Source organism: Elephantulus edwardii, unplaced genomic scaffold (assembly GCF_000299155.1).
Source record: "Elephantulus edwardii isolate Elephantulus edwardi_28Jun2011 unplaced genomic scaffold, EleEdw1.0 scaffold00064, whole genome shotgun sequence".
In the NCBI taxonomy this organism is placed as follows: domain Eukaryota; kingdom Metazoa; phylum Chordata; class Mammalia; order Macroscelidea; family Macroscelididae; genus Elephantulus; species Elephantulus edwardii.
In genome coordinates, this window is record NW_006399814.1 from 7367835 (window position 1) to 7392227 (window position 24393).

Here is a 24393-nt window from a genome sequence, read left to right on the forward strand (position 1 = left end):
GGGGGGGAGTTACCGATAAATTATGGAAAATGAAGTTATTGTTCTGTGTTGTTGAATCCATTCCAATTCACGGGAACCCTCTGTATAAGAGCATTCATCACCACCGAGGCCTATGTCATCCTCACCAGTTACTATGCTTTAGCCCACACATGTCGTCACTGTGTCAATCCATCTCACTAAACATGTGCTCCTTGCTGTCAACCTTTTATTTCAGCAAGCAGGGTAACCCTCCTCCACGACCGCTACCTTCTCATAACATCCTCAAAGCACGTAAAAGGAAGTCTCGCCTTCCTCTCTTCCAAAGAGCATTCTGACCAGACATCTTCCAAAACAGACTCATTTACTCTTGCAGCAGCAGCTGATGGTATATTCATGGCTAGAACTGTCAGAGTCACCATTTCTAATGATTCAGCTACTATGTACCCCTAAGTAACAGACAATTATCCCCACGACTGCAATTCTCTGCCATGCTAACACACCAGAGGAATGGCAGGAGGAGGACATGGGCTCCTTGCTACCTGTCTATCGAGCCAAGATATAGCAGTAAAGGGAAAACTGAGCATCTGTACTTAGACTTACATTACAGTACAAGTCAATGGTCTTTTAATTAAAATAGTACACTCATCAACTGGAACAGCACATCAGCAGAGAACTGTCAGAAGTCCAGGCTGGGTTTAGAAGGGGTCGTGGTACTAGGGATATCGTTGCTGATGTTAGATGGATCTTAACTGAAAGCAGAGAATACCAGAAGAATGTCTATCTGTGTTTCATTGACTATGCAAATGCATTTGACTGTGTAGATCATAACAAACTATGGCTGACTCTGAGAAGAATGGGAATCCCAGAACATGTTGTGCTAATGCGAAACCTATACTTGGACCAAGAGGCAGTCATCAGAACAGAGCAGGGCAACACTGCATGGTTCAAAATTGAGAAGGGTGTACGCCAGGGATGTGCCCTGTCTCCATACCTTTTCAACCTGTATGCAGAGCAGATTATCCGAGAGGCTGGGCTCTATGAGGAGAAGTGTGGCGTTAGGATTGGTGGAAGATCTATCAACAATCTGCGTTATGCAGATGACACAACCTTGCTCGCTGAAACTGAGGAGGACCTCATGCACTTGCTGCAGAGGGTCAAGGACTGCAGCCTTCAGTATGGACTGAGGCTCAATGTCAAGAAGACAAATATTCTCACCACTGGACCAATCGGTAGCATCAGGATGGATGGCGAAGAGATTGAGATTGTTCACAGCTTCAGTTTGCTCGGCTCCACGGTCAACACTCTTGGCACCAGTAACCAAGAAATCAAAAAACGTATTGCGATGGGAAAGTCTGCAGTTAGGGACCTCTCCAAAATACTCAAGAGCAACGGTGTCTCTCTGGAGACTAAGGTGCGCCTGATACAGGCCATGGTTTTTGCAATCACTTGTTATGCATCAGAGAGTCGGACAATGACTAGGGAGGATAGAAGGAGAATTGATGCCTTTGAGCTGTGGTGCTGGAGAAGAGTATTGAATGTACCATGGACTGCCAAGAAAACAAACAGATTCATCCTAGAGAGGGTTGAACCAGGCTGCTCCTTGGAGGCAAGGATTCTGGGGCTTCGTCTGACATACTTTTGACATGTTGTAAGGAGAGATAAGTCCTTGGAAAGGGACATCATGCTTGGTAGGGTAGAGAGACAGCACAGGAGGGGAAGACCCTTTATGAGGTGGATTGGTTCAGTGACTGGGGTAATCGGGATGGGTGTGTCAGAGGCAATGCGATTGGCACAGGATAGAGCAGAGTTTAGGGCTGTTGTACACAGGGTCGCTATGAGTCGCAAACGACTCAACGGCACATAACAACAACAACAACACTCATCAACAAATGGTGCTGGCAAAACCGGACATCGTCTGCAAAAAAATTGAAAAAGGATTTACATTTCACACTATAAACAAAAACCAACTCAAAGTAGTTCAGGAACCGAGGGGTAAAAACCAAAACTTTACACATTGCGAGAGACAAAATAGGAACAAATTTAGAAGTGCGAGCCGCAGAACCAGAAGAGGATAAAATTGACAAATGAGACCTTTTAAAAATCAAATCCTTGTGTAAGTCAAAAACTTTTTCCAATAAGGTGAAAAGTAAGCCCACACACAGGAAAAAACATTTGGTAATGACATTTCAGACAAAGTTCTCATAACTAAAATTTATAGGCTACTACAGAGCCTGCACAAGAAAAAGACTGAAAATCCAATTATAAACATGCAAAAGGAAAGATTCTTCACAAAGGAGGATTAATGTTGAAACACATGAAGACATGTTCAAAATAATAACAGAGAGATGTAAATTAAAACCCCAATGAGATATACAACCTCACCCCAGTTGTTGATGGGTGCCATTAAGTTGAGTATGTATGTATGAATCACAGTGACCCTATGAACAAAAGATCTAAATCCTGTTTTATAACTACAGTTGTTTCCTTAATGTTCATAGGATTTCCAGAGGACTGTTGTTTAAGAAGTGGATGCCAATCTTGCTTCTAAATCTCTCTTAATCTGGGAGCTCTACCAAGCCCTGTACACCCTGGGTAACTAGTATGACAACTGACACACCAGTGGCACAGTGTCCAGTATCACAGCAACCCCGTTATCTCAGTATAGCAAACTGCCAGACCACTGCTGTACCACTTAGAACAATCTCACCCCAGTAGCTATGGCAAAGTTTACCTGGATGGCAAGTACTAAATGCTGGATAGGATGTGGAGCGATTGGAACAGTCATGTGCTGCTGGCAGGCTTGTAAAATGGTACCACAAATACAGAAGGTAGTTGGAAGCTTCCTCAAGAAGCCGAACATATAAATCCCATGTCACCTAGTAATTTCACCGCAGAGAATATATACCCTAAGGAAGCGAGAGGTGAGCCAATACGAGAGATTTACAAAACCCCACATCTTTTCAATCTATATGCAGAACACATCATTCTGGAAGCAGGGCTTTATGAGGAGGAATGTGGCATAAGGACTGGAGGAAGACTCATCAACAACATTCTATGTTACACAGATGACACAACCCTGCAAGATGAAACTGAAGAAAACCTGAAGCGCTTGCTGCAGTAGTCTTCAATATGGATGGAAGCTCAACATCAAGTAAAACAAAGAATCTCACCACTGGGCCAACTGGCAGCACTATGATAGATGGAGGCGAGATTGAGGTTGTTAGCAATTACAGCTTGTTTGGCTCCACAATCAACACTCTTGGCACCAGCAGTCAGGAAATCAAAAGACAAACTGCATTGGGAAAGTCTCCCGAGTGCTTAAAAGCAACAACGTCAGTCTAGAGACTAAGGTGCACCTAATCCAGGCCTTGGACTCAATATAAAGACAGTCTGGCTACTGAAATTAACAGAGGAAAGAGACAGAAGAGCTGTTTAAAAGGGAAAGGGAGGAGGGGCGTGGGAGGAAGAAGAGGGACTCATTAGAACAACAGAGGAGAGAAGGAGCAGTGGAGACTGGAGATGGGGAGGTAAAGTAACAGGTCAATAGTACTCAGTTATGTAAAACACAGTGTCCATAATGACTGTATAAGACAGTAGTAGTGCCTGTGGTATTTCACTCACCAATGACTCTTTCCAGCAAGCCAGGAAAGCCCTGCAGATAGGTGAGGAGGTCACTGTTAGCAGTCATTTCACAAAGGACATCAAGAAGCCGAATTATCGCCAGAACCTCCTAAAAAAAGAAAGGGAATATGACTGTCAGTTAGATTTTTAGTTAAATAACACGACTAGCTTTGTAGTTAGGTACAAGGACTCTGCAGGAGCTGACAGCTGAGCCTCCAGCAGGTTATCAGAGGCAGTAACTGAAGAGGCAGAGACTCCGTCTCTCTTCTGCTGAAGTGTTAGAAGAGAATAAAACATGGCAATAAACGGGACAATCTCCGCTTGTGGCAAATTTAAACAAACAGAACTGTGAAGGATAAAACAATAGCATTAAATGCAGAAGCAAAACATCCCTTGACTAACAGCTGAAATCTGTCACCAAGAACAAAAGCTTACGCGTCATTATGCATCTTCAAGGAGCAAAACGTCAGAAAAAGTCCTTATTCAAGTAAATACATCTTCCAACAGTCGAGCAAATAGTCAAAATTACTAGCTACGTGCACAATATTTATGCAAATGTTTTCCTTTTAAAACCTTGCCAGCATTAGGAGTTCAACTTTAAAGGGGCAAAGGTCCCATGAAAGAAATTCATTTCTTCTCTACAAGAATCCTGTATGATGTCATGGTTCAAAGAACCCTGGCTACAAGAATGTGCATAATTCTTGGCAAATATAAACCCGTATGACTATCCTGAGGGGCTGGGAGAGTTTTATTCAGAAACTATAATTAATCTTCTCTCTTTAATACTTTATGATCACATAACATGAACAAGACACTATCATCTTACATGGTATCACTCTAGGTAAAATTTTAGAGGGCAATTTTGTTCAGACATTCCTCTAGGTCGTATAGCCCTGGTGTACAAGTTGCCTTATAGTGGTAACTTGTGGCTGCCGTGAGGCTGAACACTGTGACACTGATGTGTCAAATGCATTAATGGCTGGTTACCCAATGAGGGCAGAGAGTGGGGTGGAGCTCCCCAATTAAAACAAGCTTGGAAGGAGGAGTGGCATCCACTTCCATAATAGCCTGCCTCCGGAAACCCTATGAACCTGGAGAGAGGATGAAAGGCACCCAAGCGTCGAGGACTCTCTTTCATAGGGTCACTATGAGTCGACTACGACTCGACAGCACTTAACAACAACAACAACAACAATTTTTGTACAGATTTTTCAGTCATTTTAAAAGCACAACTTATTTGACAAAATGTGATTGTTGTTAGGTACCATCAAGTCAACTTCACTCACAGTGACTCTCTAAGTGAATGAAACCCTGTCTGATGCTGCACAACCTTCACAATACCCACCATGGTCAAGTCTATTGTTGTAAACACTGTCACAATCAGTTGTTTCAGAGAGTCTCATTCTTTGCAATATTATCCAACATTTATTATGATCCACACAGTGGAATGGCTTTCATAGTCAATAAATCACAAGTAAATCTATTTCTAAGATTCTCTGCTTTTAGCTAAGAGTTATCTGGCATCAGCAAAGACAGTCCTTGTCCCAAGACATCTTAATCCAACTTGAATTTGGGAGTTATCTGTCAGTGTCCTGCTCCAGCTGTTTTTGAATAATAATAATTGTAGAACAATCATGCTTACACTAAACCTACACCTAGACCAAACTGTTACTGTATGGTTTAAAATCAAGAAAGGTGCCTGTCAGGGCTGTAACTTCTCTCCATACCTACTCAATCTGTATGCTGAACCAATCATTCAAGAAACGAGACTCTATGAAGAATGAGATATCAAGATCAAAGGAAGACACATCAACAACCTGTATTACACAGATGACATAACCTTGCTTGCTAAAAGCAAGGAAGACATGAAGCACTTGCTGTAAAAGATCAAGGACTAGAAACTTCACTATGGATTGCATCTCAACATCAAGAAAACAAAAATCCTCACCACTGGGCTAATAAGCAACATTATGATAGATGCAGAAATGACTGAAACTGCCAATGACTTCATCTTAGGGAGTTCTCGTGACTTAAAGGTAAGGAGCTATACTGTCCATGTGGTTCAAATCCACCAGCTGCTCCTTGGGCGGGCTAAGCAATCTTCTCCCGTGTGATTTATAGCCTATGAAATCCCACTGAAGGGTCAGTTGTGAGCAGATTCTGATTCAACAGTACAAAAAAGCAACATCTAACTTAGATCCACAACCAATACTGTTGATACCAACAATCATGACATCAGGAGATATATAGCACTGTGTGCTGCCAGGCACCTCTCTAAAGTCCTGAAGAGCAATGTTATCAGTTTAAAGACCAAGGTGCATCTGATTTAAGTTATGACCTTTCCAACCACCTGCAATGCATCTGAGAGCTGGACAATGTGTAAGGATGATAAAAGAAGATCAATGCCTTTGAGCTGTAGCGAGTACTAAGTATCTATCCCATGGACTTCTGAAAGAACAGACAGATATGTCTTGAAGAAAGTGCACGGCATGCTCCACAGAGGCAGGGAGCTCACACAATCTGGGCATGCTGTTAGGAGAAACTATTCCTTGAAAAGGGAAATCATGTTTAGAAAGCTGAAAGTCAACAAAATAGAGGAAGCCCCTCAATGAGATAAACTGAGACAGTGACTACAGTAATGAAATGTGTTGGGATGATAAAGACAGTGCCTAATAGAACAGGGTTTAAATCTGGTTTCTTAGGGTCACTATGAGTCATATTCAACTCAAAGGCACAACATTCTTACTCAACACAGCCCTAACTCAAGCCATTACAATCCTCTTATGAATATTTCTAAGGTACTATCGAGTACGATGCAACAGTAGACTTGAACCCTGTCCTGGCACCAGAAGCGTACGCACACATGAACATACACATGCACGCACACTCACCCTGCTGTTGGATATGAGGTGCCACTGAGTCGGGAAGGATCCACAATAACCTAGTGAACAGCAGCTCTTAACCCTGACAAACCCTGTGCCAGTCTCACACTTCCCTACATACTAGAACCCACTGCAGCAGTCACTGTGTCAGTCTACATGGTTGAGGGTCTTCCTTTCCTTTCCTTCACTCACCGTCTGCCTTTCCCAGCATCATGTCCATCTTCAAGGAACAGCTCCTCCTAGCAACATGCCCGAAGTATGTGAGGTGAAGCTTTATCATCTTTGCCTCCAAGAACCACTGTGGCTCTACCCTCTCCAAGACATATTTGTTTGTTCTTCTGGCCATCCATGGGATGTTCAGCGCTCTTCTCCAACATCACCGCTCAAGACAACATCAATTCTTCTGTCATCTCTAGTCGTCTGTCCAGCTCTCAGATGTATAGCAAGAGATTGGAAAGACCATGGCCTTAATCAATCACAACTTAGTTCTAAAACAGACATAACTCAATAATTTGGAGAGGTCTCTGACTGCAGTCTTTCGCAGTGCAATACGTCTCCTGATTTTCTGACTGCTGGTACCAAGGGTGCTGACTGTGGATGCAAGTAAGATGAAGTTGTTGACAGTATCAATCTTTTATTCCCCTATCGTGATGTTGCCTATCAGTACAGGGGTAAGAATTTTTGTTTTCTTGACACTGAGATATAACTCCATCATATTTTTTTTATTATTATTTTGTGTGTGTACCGTCAAATCCGATCTGACTGGTACAGGAGGATATTGCCCCTCCTTCTCCAGCAGAGCATCTGGTGGATTCGAACAATTCATACTGAAGACTGTATTCTTTGATCTTCTCCAACAAGTGCATCAAGTCCTCCTCCCTTTCAGCAAGTAAGGCTGTGTTATCTGCATAATGCAGGTTATTAATGAATTTTCCTCTGAACTTGAGGCCACATTTTTCTTCAGAGTCCAACTTCTCAAATAACTTCCTCAGCATACAGATTTAATAGGTATCAACAGAGATTATAACCCTGACACATTCTTCTTAATTTTAAACCATGTGGTGTTCCTTTGCTCTGTTCACATAAAAAACTTTTGGTCTAGGAATAGGTTTCACATGAGCACAATTAAGTGCTCTGGGATTCCTATTCTTTTCATTGTTTCATTCATAGCTTCTTATGATCCCCAGTCAAATGCCTTTACAAAATCAATAATGTATAAACAGACATTCTTCTGGTATTCTTTACTTTCAGCCAGGATCCATCTGACATTAGCAGTGATCTCCCTGGTGCCACAGCTTCCTCTCAATCCTGCTTGAGGTTTTGGCAATTCCATATCCATGTACTGTTCTAACCATTTTTTAATGCTCTTCAATAGTATTTTGCCTACACGTGAAATTAATGATGTTGTTGTTGTTATGTGCCGTCGAGTCGCTTGCGACACATAGCGACCCTATGTACAACAGTCCTAAACTCCGCTCTGTCCTGTGCCAATCGCACTGTCTCTGACACTCCCATAACGATTATCCCAGTCACCGAATCAATCCACCTCATAGAGGGTCTTCCCCTCCTGCACTGTCCCTCCACCCTCCCAAGCATGATGTCCCTCTCCAAGGACCGGTCTCTCCTCACAACATGTCCAAAGTATGTTAGACGGAGCCTCAGAATCCTTGCCTCCAAGGAGCCACCCAGTTTAACCCTTTCCAGGACAAATCTGTTTGTTTTCCTAGCAGTCCATGGTATTCTCAATACTCTTCTCCAGCACCACAGCTCAAAGGCATCAATTCTCCTTCTATCCTCCTTGGTCACTGTCCAACTCTCTGATGCATAACAACTGATTGCAAAGGCCATGGCCTGTATCAGACGCACCTTAGTCTCCAGAGAGACACCATTGCTCTTCAGTACTTTGGAGAGGTCCCTAACAGCAGACTTTCCCATGGCAATGCGCCTTTTAATTTCCTGGCTGCTGGTGCCAAGACTGTTGACTACGGAGCCAGGCAAACTAAAGCTGTGTACAATCTCAATCTCTTCACCATCCATCCTGATGCTGCCAATTGGTCCAGTGGTGAGAATCTTTGTCTTCTTGACATTGAGCCTCAATCCATATTGTAGGCTGCAGTCCTTGACACTCTGCAGCAGGCACTTCAGGTCCTCTTCAGTTTCAGCAAGCAGGGTTGTGTCATCCGCATAACACAGGTTGTTGATAAATCGTCCACCAATCTTGACCCCACATTTCTCCTCATAGAGCCCAGCCTCCCGGATAATCTGTTCTGCATATAGGTTGAAAAGGTATGGAGATAGGATGCATCCCTGGCGTACGCCCTTCCCAATTTTGAACGATGCAGTGTTCCCCTGCTCTGTTCTGACGACTGCCTCCTGGTCCAAGTATAAGTTTCGCATTAGAACGATCAAGTGTTCTGGGATTCCCATTCTTCTCAGAGTCAGCCATAGTTTGATAGTGTTCAATAATTTCCACAATCTGTTGGATCACTTTTCTTGGGAATGGGAACAGACAGACCTCTTCTAATCTATTAGCCAGACACCCACCTTCCAAATTTCCTGGCATAGACTGGTAGCATATCCAGAGCTGCATCTATTGTGTGAAACAAGTCAACTGGTATCTCATTTATTCCTGGGGCCAATGCCTTCAATGCAGCTTTAACTTCCTCCTTCTTTACCATTGGCTACTGCTCATACATTATTTCCAGAAATTTTTCCGTGTCAGTAAGTTCTTTTTGGTACAGTGAATTCCCTCCAAGATCTTTTGATGCTTCCTGGGTGATTCAATATATTCCCCATAACAACTTTCAATATTACTACTCCAGGCTTACCTTTGTTTTTCATTTCTCTCAGACTGAGAAATGCAGGGAGCGTTCTTTTTTTCTCCTCCAATCCCAGCACTCAGCACATTCCATTATAACACTGTGCTTTGTCTCCTTGAGCTGCCCTTTGAAATCGTCTGTTCAGCTCTCTCATTTTGGCACGTTTCCCTTCATTTTGGCTTCCTGATGCTCTGGTGCCATTTTCAGAGTCTCTTCTGACACCCATTTTGGTTTTTTCTTTCTCCTTTGTCTTTGTAATGACCTTCTGCTCTCTTCACGGATAATATCCTTGATATCATCCCACAACTTATTTGATTTTCAATCACTGGTGCTCAATACTTTAAATCTATTCTTACAATGATTTTGAAATTCAGGTGAAAAAGATTCAAGATTGTATTTTGGTTCTCATGGACTTATTTTCATTATCTTTAGCCTCAATGTGAACTTGCACTTAAGTAACTGATGGTTTGACCCATAGTCCCCCGGCCTAGATCTGACTGCTGATACGGGGTTTCTTCAACAATCCCTTCCACAGACATAGTCAACTGGATTCCTCTGCAGCCTATCAGGTGGGGTCTCTGTGTAAAGTCGTCATCAGGATTTTTTTAAAAAGGTATTTTCAATGAGCAAATCACTGAAAATACAAAAGGCGATCATTAAATTTCCATTTCTATCACTAAGTTCTTTTCCAATTATTATTCCTTCTTCATTGTTTCCAATTTTCATACTCCAGTTACCAACTATCATCAACACATCTTGACTGCCTATTCAATTTCACACTGTACAATGTGATAAAAATTTTCCATTTCTTCCACTATGGCTCTAGATATAAGCATATTAATTTGAATATTATAGTATTAACAAGTCTTCTTGTATGTGTATTGATAGCATCCTATCACTCACAACACTGTATTTCAGGATAGAACTTGAAATTTACTTTTTGACTATGAATGCAACACCACTCTTCTTCAGTTTTTTTTTTCATTCCCAGCACAGTACACCATGTGATTATCTAGTGGGCAAAGCTAGTCCATCTCATCTCACTAATGCCTAGAATGTCAATGTTCATATGCTCCATTTCATTTTGCACAATTTCTAGTTTTCCAACAACACACATTCCGTCTTATAATTATTAAAAGACGTTTCTAGTTATTTATGCTCATTCTGACTGACTTCTCATCAGGGATCTTCCTCTAATACAGCATCTGTGTTCCTCTACTGCTCATAGGGTTTTCAAAAGCCTATTATTTAAGAAGTAGATGTTCAATCCTGTTTCCTGGTCTGTCTTAATCTAGGGAGCTCTGCTTAAACCTGCCCGCCATGGACGGGTAGCCCTCGTGGTATCTGACAAAGCAGTGGCACAGCTTTAAGTATCACAGCAACCTACAAGTTACCTCGGTACAGCAAACTGACAGACAAGTGTTGTAGAATGACGTTCTCTCCAAATGCAACAACCTGACAATTTCATTCCTAATACTAATAGTAAATTAGTCTTCACACCACCACCCACCAGGTCCTAATAGGTTTAAACAAGAAGCTCCCAGACCACAAGTGATTGTTAAAAAAAAAAAGGCCAAACAGCCCACACCTGTCAATTAAATAAAAAAGACCAAACAGCCCAGAACTGACTATTAAATAAATAAAATCAACCTTCCAGATTCCAACTACATCAAGTGAGAGTCTCTCCGTAGGCCTCAAGCAACTTTTATTCACAAAGGCCCATCCACCGGGTAATAATTGGTTTAAACAAAAGGCTACCAGCCCATAACTGATTATTAATCAAAAAGACCAAACAGCCCACACCTGTTATTCAAATAAAAAAGACCTGCCTTCCAGATTACAATTGCTTCAAACAAGAGTGCTTCATATACACACCCTCCTCTGTTGAAAACTACAAGTAATACATGACACGCTCTGCCAGATTTTTCAAATTATTAGAAATCCAGTCATTGCCACATAATCCATTCCAATGCTTGGCCACCCTCCACTGGACTTCAAGGCTGGAAATCTTTATGGGAGACTGCACATCTTTCTTCAATGGAGAGGCAGTTGGATCCAAACCAACAATTTTTAGCAGCCCAACACTCAGTATAGTATGTCATTAAGGCTCTACGGTAGTTCTATAAGCCCAGAGATACATAAGGGAGGAAAAGAGGTGAGAAAATGAAGTACATCTACAAAATGTGTCAAGACAAACTGCTGGGGGTGGTGAGGGAAGAGAGCAGCTCAGTCTCTTGTTGGGCTTATCTGTCAGGGCTAGCAGGTCTTCCTGTCTCTGGCTGTCTTATACTAATAAGCTGCACAAACTGGTGACAGCAAAAATGACTCTTGTCAACAGAAATGGAAGGCAGCAGCGTCTGGCTGGCACACACGAGGTAACTGGCTTGTGCATCTATATGAGCTTTCACTTTTGCACTCTTTGCGGGCACGCACTCAGGGTCCTCAGAATCCTTCTTAGAACCAGGTGTTAACATGACTGTTCCCTTTGCAAAAACCTGAAAATCCAGAAACAGATGCAAATACTTACAATAATTTAGCATACCACACAGTGCAAAGCAAAATTAGTAGAATGATAGGATTATTCCCTGAATGGTGTCAATGCAGCAATCAGTCAGCTTTGAGTGAACATTCACTATGCACCTCCAGTTGGTATACTAAATGCTTTACTTCTATTCAAATAGATTTTACAGGTGAAGAAAGCGAGCCACAGAGAAATTATGTAACCCTGTCACAACTGAAACATCGACAGTTTTACATCAACTTCTCTGCAATCTTGGGAGATTCCAAAGAAAGTCATTAGTATCCATATTGTTGTTATGTGTCGTCAAGCTGACTGTGACTTCTTATGATTCTGTGAACAAAAAATCTGAGCCCTTTCTTACAACGTCCTCATGATCTTTGTCATTCTCAAGCTCACTGTTACAGTTACCGTGTTAAGGAAGCTCATGGGGGTCTTCCTCTCTTTTGCTGACCTCTCTCTTTCCCAGAATAATGTCTCCACAAAGGATGGTCCCCACTGACGATATATACAAAAAGTGAGCGATGACGTTTCACCACCCATGCCTCTAACAGGTACTAGCACTCACTTCCTCCAGGATGTATTTGTTTGTTCTTATGGCAACACAGGATATATAAAATTCAAAGGTATTATAAAGAGAAATGTTGCATCAGAATTGGAGGAGGCTGTGATATGCTGACGACACAACCTTGCTTCCTGAAACTGATGAGGACATGAAGCGCTTGCTGCAAAAGGTCAAGGTTCAATATATACTTCAACAAGAACTGGAGCTCATCACGAAGGAAAACATTCTGACCACTGGGCCAACTGGCAGCATCACAATAGATGGTGTAGAGACTGAGGTTGTTAACAATCTCAGCTTGCTTAGCTCCAACACTCTGCAACACTCTCAGCAGCAGCAGTCAGGAAATCAAAACATGAACTGCACTGAGAAAATCTTCTGTCAGGGACCTCTCCAGAATACTGAGCAGTGACGATGTCAGTCTAGAGACGAAAGTGCACCTATCTCAGGTCTTTGCAATTAGGTGCTATGCACCAGAGAGCTGGACAAGGACTAAGGATAACAGCAGGAGAATTAATTGATGCCTTTGAGCTTTGTTGCTAGAAAAGAGTACTATTGAATATACACCATGGAGCACCAAGAGAACAAACAGGTCTGTCCTGGGGGGGGTGGGGAACCAAATTTCTCCTTGGAGGCAAGGATTTTGAAGCTCCATTTCACATATTTTGGTCATGTGGCCAGGAGGGACAGATCCTTGGAGAAAGAAATCATTCTTGAAAGCATGGAGGAACAGCGTAGGAGAGAAAGACCCTGACTGAGACAGACTGATACAGTAACTGAGGTAATGGGGGTAGGTGGGTCAGAGGCAGTGAGACTGGCTCAGGACAGGGCAGGCTTCAGAGCTGTTGTATACAGGGTTGCTCTGAGTAGCAGCAGGTGACTCAACGGCACCTAACAACATACAACACCAATTCTTCAGTCTTCCTTATTCATTGTCCAGCTTTCATATGGATAGGAAGCAACTGAAAATACATGGCTTCCATCAGGTGGACCTTAGTGTTTAACTGACATTCTTGCTCTTTTGCACTTGGGAGAGGTCTCTGGAAGCTCATCTCCCCAGTGCCATATGTCTTCTGATTTCATGGGTGGTGATGATGGTAAAGCGAACTCCTTGACAGCGTCAATCTTTCCTCCATCAGGATGTCTCCTATCGGTAGAGCAGTGAGGATGTTTGTTGTCTTGATGTTGTGATGTAACCTATATGGAAGGCGACGGCCTTAGTTCCTCTGCAGTAAGTTCAAATGTTCTTTATTCACGCAAGCGTGTGTCATCTGCATAACTCAAGCTACTGCTGAGTCCTCCTTTAGTCCTGACACTCTTCCTCACATAATCAAGCTTTTTCAGTTATTTTCTAATAAAATTCTTGCTCTGTGCAGATAGCGACTTCATAGTTTATTATATGAGCATAATAAAGTGTTCTTGGATTTCCATAGTTCTCAAAGTTACTCATAATTAGTTATAATTTACATCCAGAACTACACCTATTTCCTGAAACACTTTAAATGGCATTCCAAAAATTTCCCATGTCTTATTTTTGTGAATGTCTTCAGTGTAGCTTAGACATTTTCAATCAATTCTTCTTGAGACAGTGACTTTGTATATTCTTTCCAGTTTCAGTAATACAACCCAAGGCTTGAATTTGTTCTTCAGTTCTTTAAGCTTCTCTTTTCCTTTTGTAACTCCAACTCTCTGCACATTACATGATAATACTCTGCCTTTGTCTTCCTGAGTTGCTTTTGAAATCTTCCATTGAGTTCTCTTATTTCAATCTCCTCACTTTGACTTCTTTTTGTTCCAGTTTTATGTTTCGGCATCGCTTCTGACATCCTTTTCAGTCTTTTCTTTTCCCCTGGTCTTTGTTATGACCTTTTGCTTTCTTCAAGGATGATGTCCTTGATGCCGTCCACATCTCATCTGGTCTCTGGTAATTACTGTTCAATGACCTCGAATCCATTCTAGAGGTAGTCTTTAAATTTGGTTGAGATACATTTATGGTCATATTTTGGTTCTCTTGGGCTTGATTTAATTTTCACCACCTTCAGTTTGCACTTGCACGTGAGTAACTGATAGGCTGCTCCACAATTAACCCCTAGACTTGTTTTGACTACTAATATTGAGCTTCTTCAATGTCTCTTTCCACAGATACAGTCAATCTGATTTACGGGTGATCCACTAAGTGAGGTATATATATAAAATTAATGTTTGTAGTTTTTTTAAAAAGTAGTTGTGAAAAATCATTGATTGTATAAAATTTTATTGTGTGATTGCCAGTCTGATTTATGTCACCAAGGCTTATTTTCCAAGTACTACTGTTGTTGTTGCTGTTGTGATGTGCTGACTCCCTGCAACTCACAGCAATCGTATGCACAATAGCTCTGAACTCTGCCTTATCCTGAGCCGATTTCACTCTCTGACACCTACGCCCACTACCCCAGTAACCGAGCCAATCCATATCATCCAGGGTCTTCCCCTCTTGCACTGTCCCTCCACCCTTCCAAGCATGGTGTCCTTCTCCAAGGAATGTCCTTCCTGGTAACAATGCCCAAAGAATGAGGGATGGAGCTTCAGAATCCTTACCTCCAGGAGGAGCTCAGTTTCACCCTCTCCAGGGCAGACATGTTTGTCTTCTCCAACACCACTACTCAAAGGGATTGATTCTTCCTGATCATCTGTATTCGTTATCTAGCTCTCAGATGCATAGCAAGTGACTGAAATGACCACGGCCAAAACCACCGCAACCTAGTCTTTAAACTGACATCATTTCAGAAAGTCAACAATGGTAATGAGGGAAGAAGTTCAAGTTGCACTGAAGACCCTGGTCAAAACTAAGGCGCCTGGAGTTGATGGAGTACCACCTGATGTTTCAACCAACAGAAGCAGCTCTGGGCGCGTTCACTAATCTCTGCCTGTGGTTGTAGGTAGTTTTAAGGACACTACAAATTAAACTGGAAGGTAAGGAATAAACCACCCAGAATCGGAGTTAAATTTTCATAAAATACAACTAGAATGGAAAGCAAAATAGATGTTTTCCAAAATTGTCACAAGAAAGATAAGAATCACTACAACCAGTATCAAGTCTGAGACTAAGAAAAGCTAAACTGAATCTCAAATCTTTAAGAGGAAATGTGAAAGCTGGAAAATATAGTTAGGACTTAAAGCGCATGCTGAGAAGACGGATGCACACAAGAACACAGGGAGGAGAAACAACCACACTGCGATGACTACATGACTATTTTTTTAATGAGTATATGAATAAAACCTCAAGATCTTAAAGGCAATGAAATGCAGAAACTAAAAATATGCATGTTACAAAAAAATGACAATTCATTCTTGTGTTTTGGTCACAGCACCACAAAAGTTTATTGCCTATCTCGTCCTCATGGCAGACACACCATGAGTAAATCCAGCACCAAGACAGCCTTGGTCAGCTGGCAGGGGAACAGTCAAGAACGGGCCCAGGAGAAGTAAGGTGGTCAGTGAAAAGTGGGAGGTGCCAGGAGAGGAACGGCCCAATCTTAGGTTCTGCAGCTTTTACAGTATAAATCCTCCTACCATGGACGGTGCTGAGCTTAACAGCTAGCTCACACATTTCTGAATATCTGACAATGTAAACTCCTGGGAAGCCGGCACAGGCCTGTACGCCACTGGGTGATGGCACACTCAAATCCTGAAGCAAAGGGTCTCCTGAAAATAACCGCAGCTTTGCTAGGTTTTTTAAACCCAAGTCAATTTTTTTTTATCAAGTTAAATCCTCTCTTTTGACTCTAAGGTAAAGCTCACTGCCCCAGTCAGTGTACCAATCTTGCTGAAGGTTTCCTTCTGTTTCTCTGAACCCTCATCTATCCCAAGGACTGTCCCCTTCTGACTAAATATGTGAGACTAAACGTTAGATCTTTGCCTCCAGAGCCAGATCTGTTGTTCACACAGGGTCGCTATGAGGCATCTCAATGGCACTTAAGAGCAGCAATGTGGTGTTAACGTTTTATTGTTCCAAATGGCTTCCCCAGTTATTTGACTTTACCACATCGATGGGCAGGAATATACGAAGAGGATGTGTTGGCCTATTCACAAGGGAAATGATCAGTCTCGCCCTTAAAATGAGCAGATCCAGCAGCAGAAAAGAAGAAACCTCACTATAGTAAAGCAGCAGCAAGAGAATGGACAGCATTCTCTAGGATCAGGAATTCTTGCGCCAGCCAAGCTACAGCCTACAGGAGCAACAGCTACAGCAGCTGCCGCGGAGAGTAAGAGACCTGGCATGACAGGGAGACCTTCAGACCGCTCCACCACTGAACCAGAGCTAAGAGCCTTCTGCCCAGGTTTGCTGGAGGACTGGGGCTGAGGGAGAGCCATAAATGGCAGGACTGAGAGCTCTGTAACACGGACCTAAAGGTGCGAGGCTCAAGGCCGAGACAGCTGAGAGTACATACTGGAAGCTTTCCTGACTGTATTCTGCTACTAACCTGACTTGAATAGCCTTTTGACTTCCCTAATATGGTTCCATGTGGGGTATGAGCCATTGCATCAGATTGTGGACACAATGAAGCAGTAAGTTTGGTGCGGGGATGAGAACAAAGATGTGGGAGAGTGGGGGACATGTCTGATTTTAAGAGAATTGGGTTTTGGTAACCTTAACACTGAGTTTTACTCCAGAATTGACCCTGAACCCAGTGCCAGTGGCAAAAAGGAAATACAACTGACAGCTAAGGAAGCAAAGGAGGATGGAGCCTCTGGGTTCAACCAGCCATCCCCACTGGACCCACCTGGGAAAACACTTTGCAGTCCAGAGGGGAGCAAATGACAGGAAAATATCTTCTAACAGAACAAGAAGGCAAGGAGCTTTAACCTAAGACCACAAGTAAGGAGATAAAGCGTCCTCCCTTCCCCCCCTTTATATCTACGCCCCTGTTCAGCATGAAGAAGCCAGAGAGTCTGCATCCAATTCCCAAATCAATAAGACAGTTGGTTTAATTACTATTGGAAAATGCTTGTCATTCCTCTGTAGCATCTGGTCCCCACTGGACCCTCATCATTTCATTCACCTGCTCCCCCCACCGACCAAACTGTGCAGCTCTGCAACTGCATCCTGGCCCATCCTCACCCTTCTGCCCCCAACCCTCACCTCCTTGTACCCCCAATATGTTTTTCCCAATAAAAAAAAAGAGTTAAAAAAAAAAGAGAGAACTGCTTTTTCTGTTGTTGTTGACATGAACAGTTCCCCTTTGTAAAAGCTGGTAGAAGTCAGATACAAGCAACAACAACTTAAAGGTGTGACACGTATACATTAACACAAATCATTAGTAAACTCAACTCAGTGTCATCAAGTCTGCACTAACTGGTAGCTGACCCCTCTGCCCTGCCCCCCACGGTCTCTGAGGCTATAAATCACATGGGCATTTGCCCGTTTTTCTCCTGCAGATCGCTGGTGGACTGGAATTGCCAGAGGGGTGCGGGCTTGGAGTTAGCAGTGCAACACCTACTGGAGCTCCCCCCCAAGAGGACAGAGCAATATATTTTCAAAAGGGAATTAATTTGCTTTTTCTCCAAAGAAAATTGCTTAGAATTTTCCATTCCATTAATATGTAACAGTCTTTCATCTTGGGGGGGGGGAAGTGAGGGGAGAAAAAGAATATCCTCAATATAGCAAGTAATACTGGGTAATTTCTCTAAAGGCATCAGGGAATGGGAAAGCTACTTAGAAAAGACTTCACCTTTACACTCTTTTCTCAGTCTGGTGGACAACTACAGCTGACCTCTCTGCGCACTGGAAAGAAAGGCAAATTAACCTCCAGGAAAGCAAGGCAGACCTGTGAGGACGACAGCATTCCCAGTGTCATAGTGACAAGCGTAGTCTGTACCACAAAGAACAGAGAATCACAGCTCTATAGCGTGGAGAATCAGAGTCACACAGCAAGGAAAATCATAGCCTCACAGCACAGAGAAGCCCAGCCATACCACATGGAGAATCAGTCACACAGCATGCGCAATCACAGGCATACCGCGAAGAGAATCACAGTCCTACCGCGCAGAAAAACAATCACAGCCATACTATACAGACTCACAGCCATAGCTTAGAGAACCACAGTCACAGCACACAGAGAACCACAGTCACACAGCACAAAAAATCACACCATACAGCACAGAGAATCACAGTCCTACCACACGGAGAATCAAAGTCATACAACACAGAGAATCAGTCACACTGCATGGAGAAGCACACCATTCAGCATGGAGAATTACAGTTCTACTGCACAGAGAATCACAGTAACACAACACGGAGAATCACAACCTACCGCACAGAAAATCACTGTCATAGGGTATGGAGAATCACAGTCACAAAGCACAGAGAATCACACCGTTATCACGGTGTAAATATTGTATAAAACCATTACTGCAGAAGGAATACGAGGCTCCAAGGGGCAGGAGCGTGGAAGCACAGGGTTGAGGATGGGCAGAGGGGGTGTTAATCACAGGGCTGCACAAGTCTATGGGTGGGGTGGTGAAGGAAATGGGAAGGATCTTGTGCGGAAAGTAATATATTCGAACTTTGTAAATAAATGAGTATGAAATAAAAAAAATTTTTTAAATAAAGTGAAACCAGATTAGATGATAAAAAAAGAAAAAGAACTCCTGTGGCCAAGAAAGAAGTTAAAGTGAGAAGAGAGTGAAAAGAAGCAGGACGGTACCACAGGGAAGAGCTCTGGATGGTGCCACCCCGAGTCAGGTTCTCCATGAGGAGAAGTTTTCATCTTAAAAAGGCTGGTAAAGACACCGAAACAAAGATGAAGAAAAGGTAGAAGAAAGGGTATTGAGAAAATAAATAGAATGAGAAAAAGCAATTCTAGATTTAAGTCAATGAGGAAAGAGATAAAAATAAAAAAGTTCTGAAATAAAGAGGAAGCTAGCCTACTTCATATAAGCTAATTTCTAGCCTTTCGGTAATGAAAAGATCTCAATAATCTAAGATAGGTATGAGAAGAATAAAAAAGTTTGGAAGCCATTAAGTGAGATGATGCTACTGTTGTTGTCAGGTACCACTGAGTCGAGTGTGACTCACAGCCACTCTGTGAACAATGTATCTGAACCTTGTCCTATCCTGGGCCAGCCTCACACCTCCTAACACACTGAATCCCACTGCAGCAGTCCCTGTGCCAATCGATCTGGTTGAGGGTCTTCCTCCCTTTCGCCAGCCCTCCACCTTTGTAGGCATGTCTCTCTCCAAGGAACAGTCTCTCCTAGCAACAGGCCGAAATCATCTTTGCCTCCAAAGAGCACTCTGGCTGCACTTTCTCGTTTGTTCTTTCGACAGTCCATGGGATATTCACTATTCGTCTCCAAAACCACAGCTTAAAAGCATCAAATCATCTTCTGAAATTCTCACTCACCATCTAGCTCTCATATGCATAGCGAGCAATCAGAAAGACAATGGCCTGGATCAGACGCACCTTACTGGAAGCAGGAGTGGCATCTATGAACTTTGATAAATGTCGACAGTTATAGAGGGGCTTCAGGCCTTTTGCTCACAGGGTCGCTATGAGTCGTGTTCGACTTGAAGACAATGAACAACAGTCCTCAAAATGACAAGATGAGTAACTGGGCACCTTCCTCTAATAATGTACTGGAAGGCAATTTAAGTTTAACTCTAAGATATATCCAAGGCTAATAAATATGGAAATAAGCAAATATTTAACTATAAACACATATACAATAGCATTATGTATAAAAAAATAGAATGAAGAAAAACCTTGTGTGTAAAACAATAGGTAAATAAATTATAATAAATTATTTAGATTGTCATATTAGGATTTTAATTACATTCACACTGCACTATTTAACCGTTCAGCACACATCTGTTGAGAGTCTGCTATATTCATACCTCTGTGAATGTTTTTGTTAGGTGCCATCAAATTGACTACAACTTTCAGCAACCCTTTGAGTTATCTAACACCAAAGAGTTCATTGAAGATAAAGACTGGGGAAGAACTTGAGAAGCTTCTGGAAAGGGCTATTTCCGTAACTCAGAAGGACACGATCCAGCATAAGCAATGGCTTCGAATCCTGCCCTTTCCTATGCTATCCTCACCATCTCCAACACACTTGAGAGCTCACGGTTCAACTCCTGCCCTCAAGCGTTTATATACTGTTAAAAGGATCAGTGGAAGGAGCTTAAATTCTTTTAAATAGAACAAAATCAGAACTTAAAAAAGACTGCACAGAAGGCGTTCATTTTAGCCTATATCTGTATGACCACATGTTTGCATATTATATTTCTGGCTAGAAAAAGATATTAGCCATAATTTCTTTTTTAAGTCATTAACACAGAACAGTAGAAATAAGGATATCTTTATGTTCTTACTATTCTGAGAGAAAGCTCCATTACTTGTGACTATGAGAAATCTTTTGCAGACAGAATGGCCGTCACACGACCGGCTCTCTCTCACCTCATCCTCGCTGTGATGCTCTGAGGTCAACTTCAGCACATTTCTGCAATCGTCCACGAACGCGCCCGCAACCAGCTCCGCGTGGCTCAAGAACACAGGGATGTCGTCCTTAGTCAGTGGGTCTTCACCCACGATTTTGGTTATCATGAGGTCTAGAAATGTCACCCTACAAAACAGAAGAGATTGCCACATAAGTCATACTAAAACTCTACATGTCAAATAATTGTATGCTTTGTTTAAAATGCTTTACCAGGTTTATAATATTTAGCTAAGAAAAGACTATTTTGTGACTAAAATGAGTCACTAATTATGTGACAACTATAGAAACTAGAGAATTATCTAATGTGTCTTTTACACATCAATAATTCTAAGCAATGAAATAATTCAACACGTATTAAATGACCTGTAAGCTGAAGTTTTAGGAAAACTTCTATTAGTATAACAACAAACACTTAACATTCATTCACTATGTAACCGAGTTAGGCATTTAAGATGCATTATCTCATTCCACGCCTGAAAAAACTCCACGACACACTATTGTTAGTTGCTGCCGAGTCACTTCTGGCTCCCGACAGCCCTGACAGAGCTCTGCCTCAGAAAGCGTCCTAAACTGTCATCTCACAGCAGTGCTTCACCACACCCTTCTCCTTCACAGCAGCCTGGGGGGACTGAACTGCCAAGCTTTTGGTGGTAAGAGCGGGGTTAATTAGGGAAACAGGGTGGGGAGTGGAGGAGGCAAAGAACATCACCCAATGCAAGTCTAGGTTTAGTCCAACAGTCCCAAGCAAGATCAACAAGGTACAATTTCTATATCAGTACAAGTTCTAGTTCACTGAGTAGCACAAATCCAAAGCATCCAGCAAGGTTTGCCTCAGAGCAGATGTAAGTCAGCTTCTCTTTCAATCATCAGCAAACAAAACCTTTGACTACAGCCAGCACAAACGCAAGAAGCCTCAGGTTCCACCTCGCCTCAGTACTCTCCACCACCATCATCGCAGGGTTCTTTCACCAGCTTCTCGTGTCACAGTATGGGAAGCATGATCTCTCTTATCCGAGTCCTACAGCTGTTGAAGATTTGCAAGACCATGTTTCCTCAGTTAAGGTAGCAGGAGGCCAGAGGGGTCCAACATAACGGCTAGAAAAGGCAACTTTTATGCTAACATTGCAGCTTCTTAAGTCTCCCACTAAACTGCTGTTGCTGTTGTTATGTGCCATCAAGTCGCCTGTGACTCCTAACAACCCTATGTACAAGAACCCTAAACCCTGCTCTATCCTGTGCTAATCGTTATCTATGATATACCTACCCCCATTGTCCCAGTCACTGAATCAATCCAGCTCATCAAGAGTCTACCTCTCTTGCGCTGTCCCTTCATAACAACAAGAAGCACGATGTCCCTCTCCAAGGACTGGTCCCTCCTTACAACATGTCCAAAGTATGTCAGACAGAGCTTCATCAGCCTGGTCTCACTCTTTCCAAGAACTTTTTTGTTTCTCCAGCACCACAGCTCAAAGGCATCAACTCTCCTTCAATCATCCCTAGTCATTATCCAGCTCTCTGACGCATAGCAAGTAACTGCAAAGACTATGGCCTGCATCAGGCGCACCTTAGTCTCCAAACTGACACTGTTCTCTTCAGTACTTTGGAGAGGTCTCTGACAGCAGACATTCCCAATGCAATTTGTCTTTTAATTTCCTGGCTGCTGGTACCAAGAGTGTTGATTGTGGAGCCAAGCAAACTAAAGCGATTAATAGTCTCAATCTCTTACCATCTATCATAATGCTGCCAACTGGCTTTGTTTTCCTGATGTTGAGCTTCAATTCATATTGAAGGCTGCAGTCCCTGACCCTCTGCAGCAAGCGCTTCAGGTCCTCCTCAGTCTCAGCAAGCAGGGTTGTGTCATCTGCATAACGCTGACTGTTGATGAGTCTTCCTCTAGTCCTAATGCCACATTTCTCCTCATAAAGCCCAGCTTGCCAGATAATCGGTTTGTCATACAGAAAAGTATGGAGATAGGACAAATCCCTGGCATACACCCTTCCCAATTCTGAACTATGCAGTGTTTTCTCACTCTGTTCTGATAACTGCCTCCTGGTCCAAGTATTGGCTTCGCATAAGCACAATCAAGTGTTCTGGGATTCCCATTATCCTCAGAGTCAGCCACAGTTTGTTGTGATCCACACAGACAAATGCCTTTGAACAGTCAATGAAACACAGACATTCCTCTGGTACTCCCTGCTTTCAACCAAGATCCATCTGATATTAGCTATAATATCCCTAATACCACAGCCTCTTTTAAATCCAGCCTGCACGTCTGGCGTTCTCTGCTGATGTGCTGTTCAATCCAAATTCGGAATTTGTTCCCATCCCAAAGAAAGATGACCCAACAGAGTTGGAGATTATCAAACAATATGATTAATATCATACTCAAGCAAGATTCTGCTGAAGATTACCCCACTAAATAGCGAGGAGTAAATAAGACCTTGATCAACAAAAACTAAGCTGCTGACTGAAAGGCTGGAGTTTCAAGTCTAACCAGAGGCACCCAAGAAGAAAAGGTGGTCAGTCCACCACCGCAAACTCCAGTGAGCACATTCTACTGACGCACACACGTGGCCGTTAGTCAGTGTCAACTCAACAGGAACTGGCCTTTGGAGAGCAGCAGTGGGTCGGTCAGTGGTGGAACTCTCTTCTTCCACGTGCTCGACCTGGATTTGATTCCCAGACACTAGACCTCATATGTCGTCACAAAAGGTGGAAGCTTATGTGCTGTCTTGATGCTTAACACTCTTCAGTAGAGCTTCCAGGCTAATAAAGACAAAGGTGTGGGGATCTGCTTCCAAAAGCAGTCCATGAAGGAAGATGCTCTAGGTCACAGCAGCTCAACAGTACAGAACCAGACCAGGGAGCATTTGTTCCACGAGGGGCCACTATGTACCATAGGCCTAGTGCACCCCACAACAGTGACAATGGGGCCCAGGACACCTGTGCAGGGCCGGCCACAGGAGTCTCCGTCTGACTCAGAGACACAACCTCGAGTCAACAACACAGACCACTCTACCCTTCTAGGATAAAGCTGCACACCTAGGATCATCTATCCAGTCATCCTTTCCTTCTGTTGTACATTTCCCACTGCTGTGTATATAACTACATGTCTAAAAACATACGTATTCAAAGGCACAACTTTGCTCGCTGAAACGGAGGAGGACCTCATGCACTTACTGCAGAGGGTCAAGGACTGCAGCCTTCAGTATGGACTGAGGCTCAATGTCAAGAAGATAAAAATTCTCACCACTGGATCAATCGGTAGCATCAGGATGGATGGCGAAGAGATTGAGAGTGCTCACAGCTTCAGTTTGCTCGGCTCCACAGTCAACACTCTTGGCACCAGTAGCCAGGAAATCAAAAAACGTATTGTGATGAGAAAACCTGTGGTTAGGGACCTCTCTAAAGTACTCAGGAGCAACGGGGTCTCTCTGGAGAATAATGTGCGCCTGATACAGGTCATGGTTTTTGCAATCACTTGTTATGAATCAGAGAGTTGGACAATGACCAAGGAGGATAGAAGGAGAA

General features: G+C 42.8%; 1 protein-coding gene across 1 annotated transcript in view; it reads right to left on the minus strand.

The window, feature by feature from the left end:
• The window catches only part of ATXN10 (ataxin 10), a 188357-nt gene that overhangs the window by 103956 nt on the left and 60008 nt on the right, over nt 1-24393 (minus strand). The window contains exons 7-8 of the mRNA XM_006888127.1: nt 20823-20988; nt 3601-3709 (exon numbers count right to left, since the gene is read on the minus strand). Coding sequence (XP_006888189.1) covers nt 3601-3709; nt 20823-20988 — 275 coding nt within the window. The remainder of the gene's footprint in view (nt 1-3600; nt 3710-20822; nt 20989-24393) is intronic.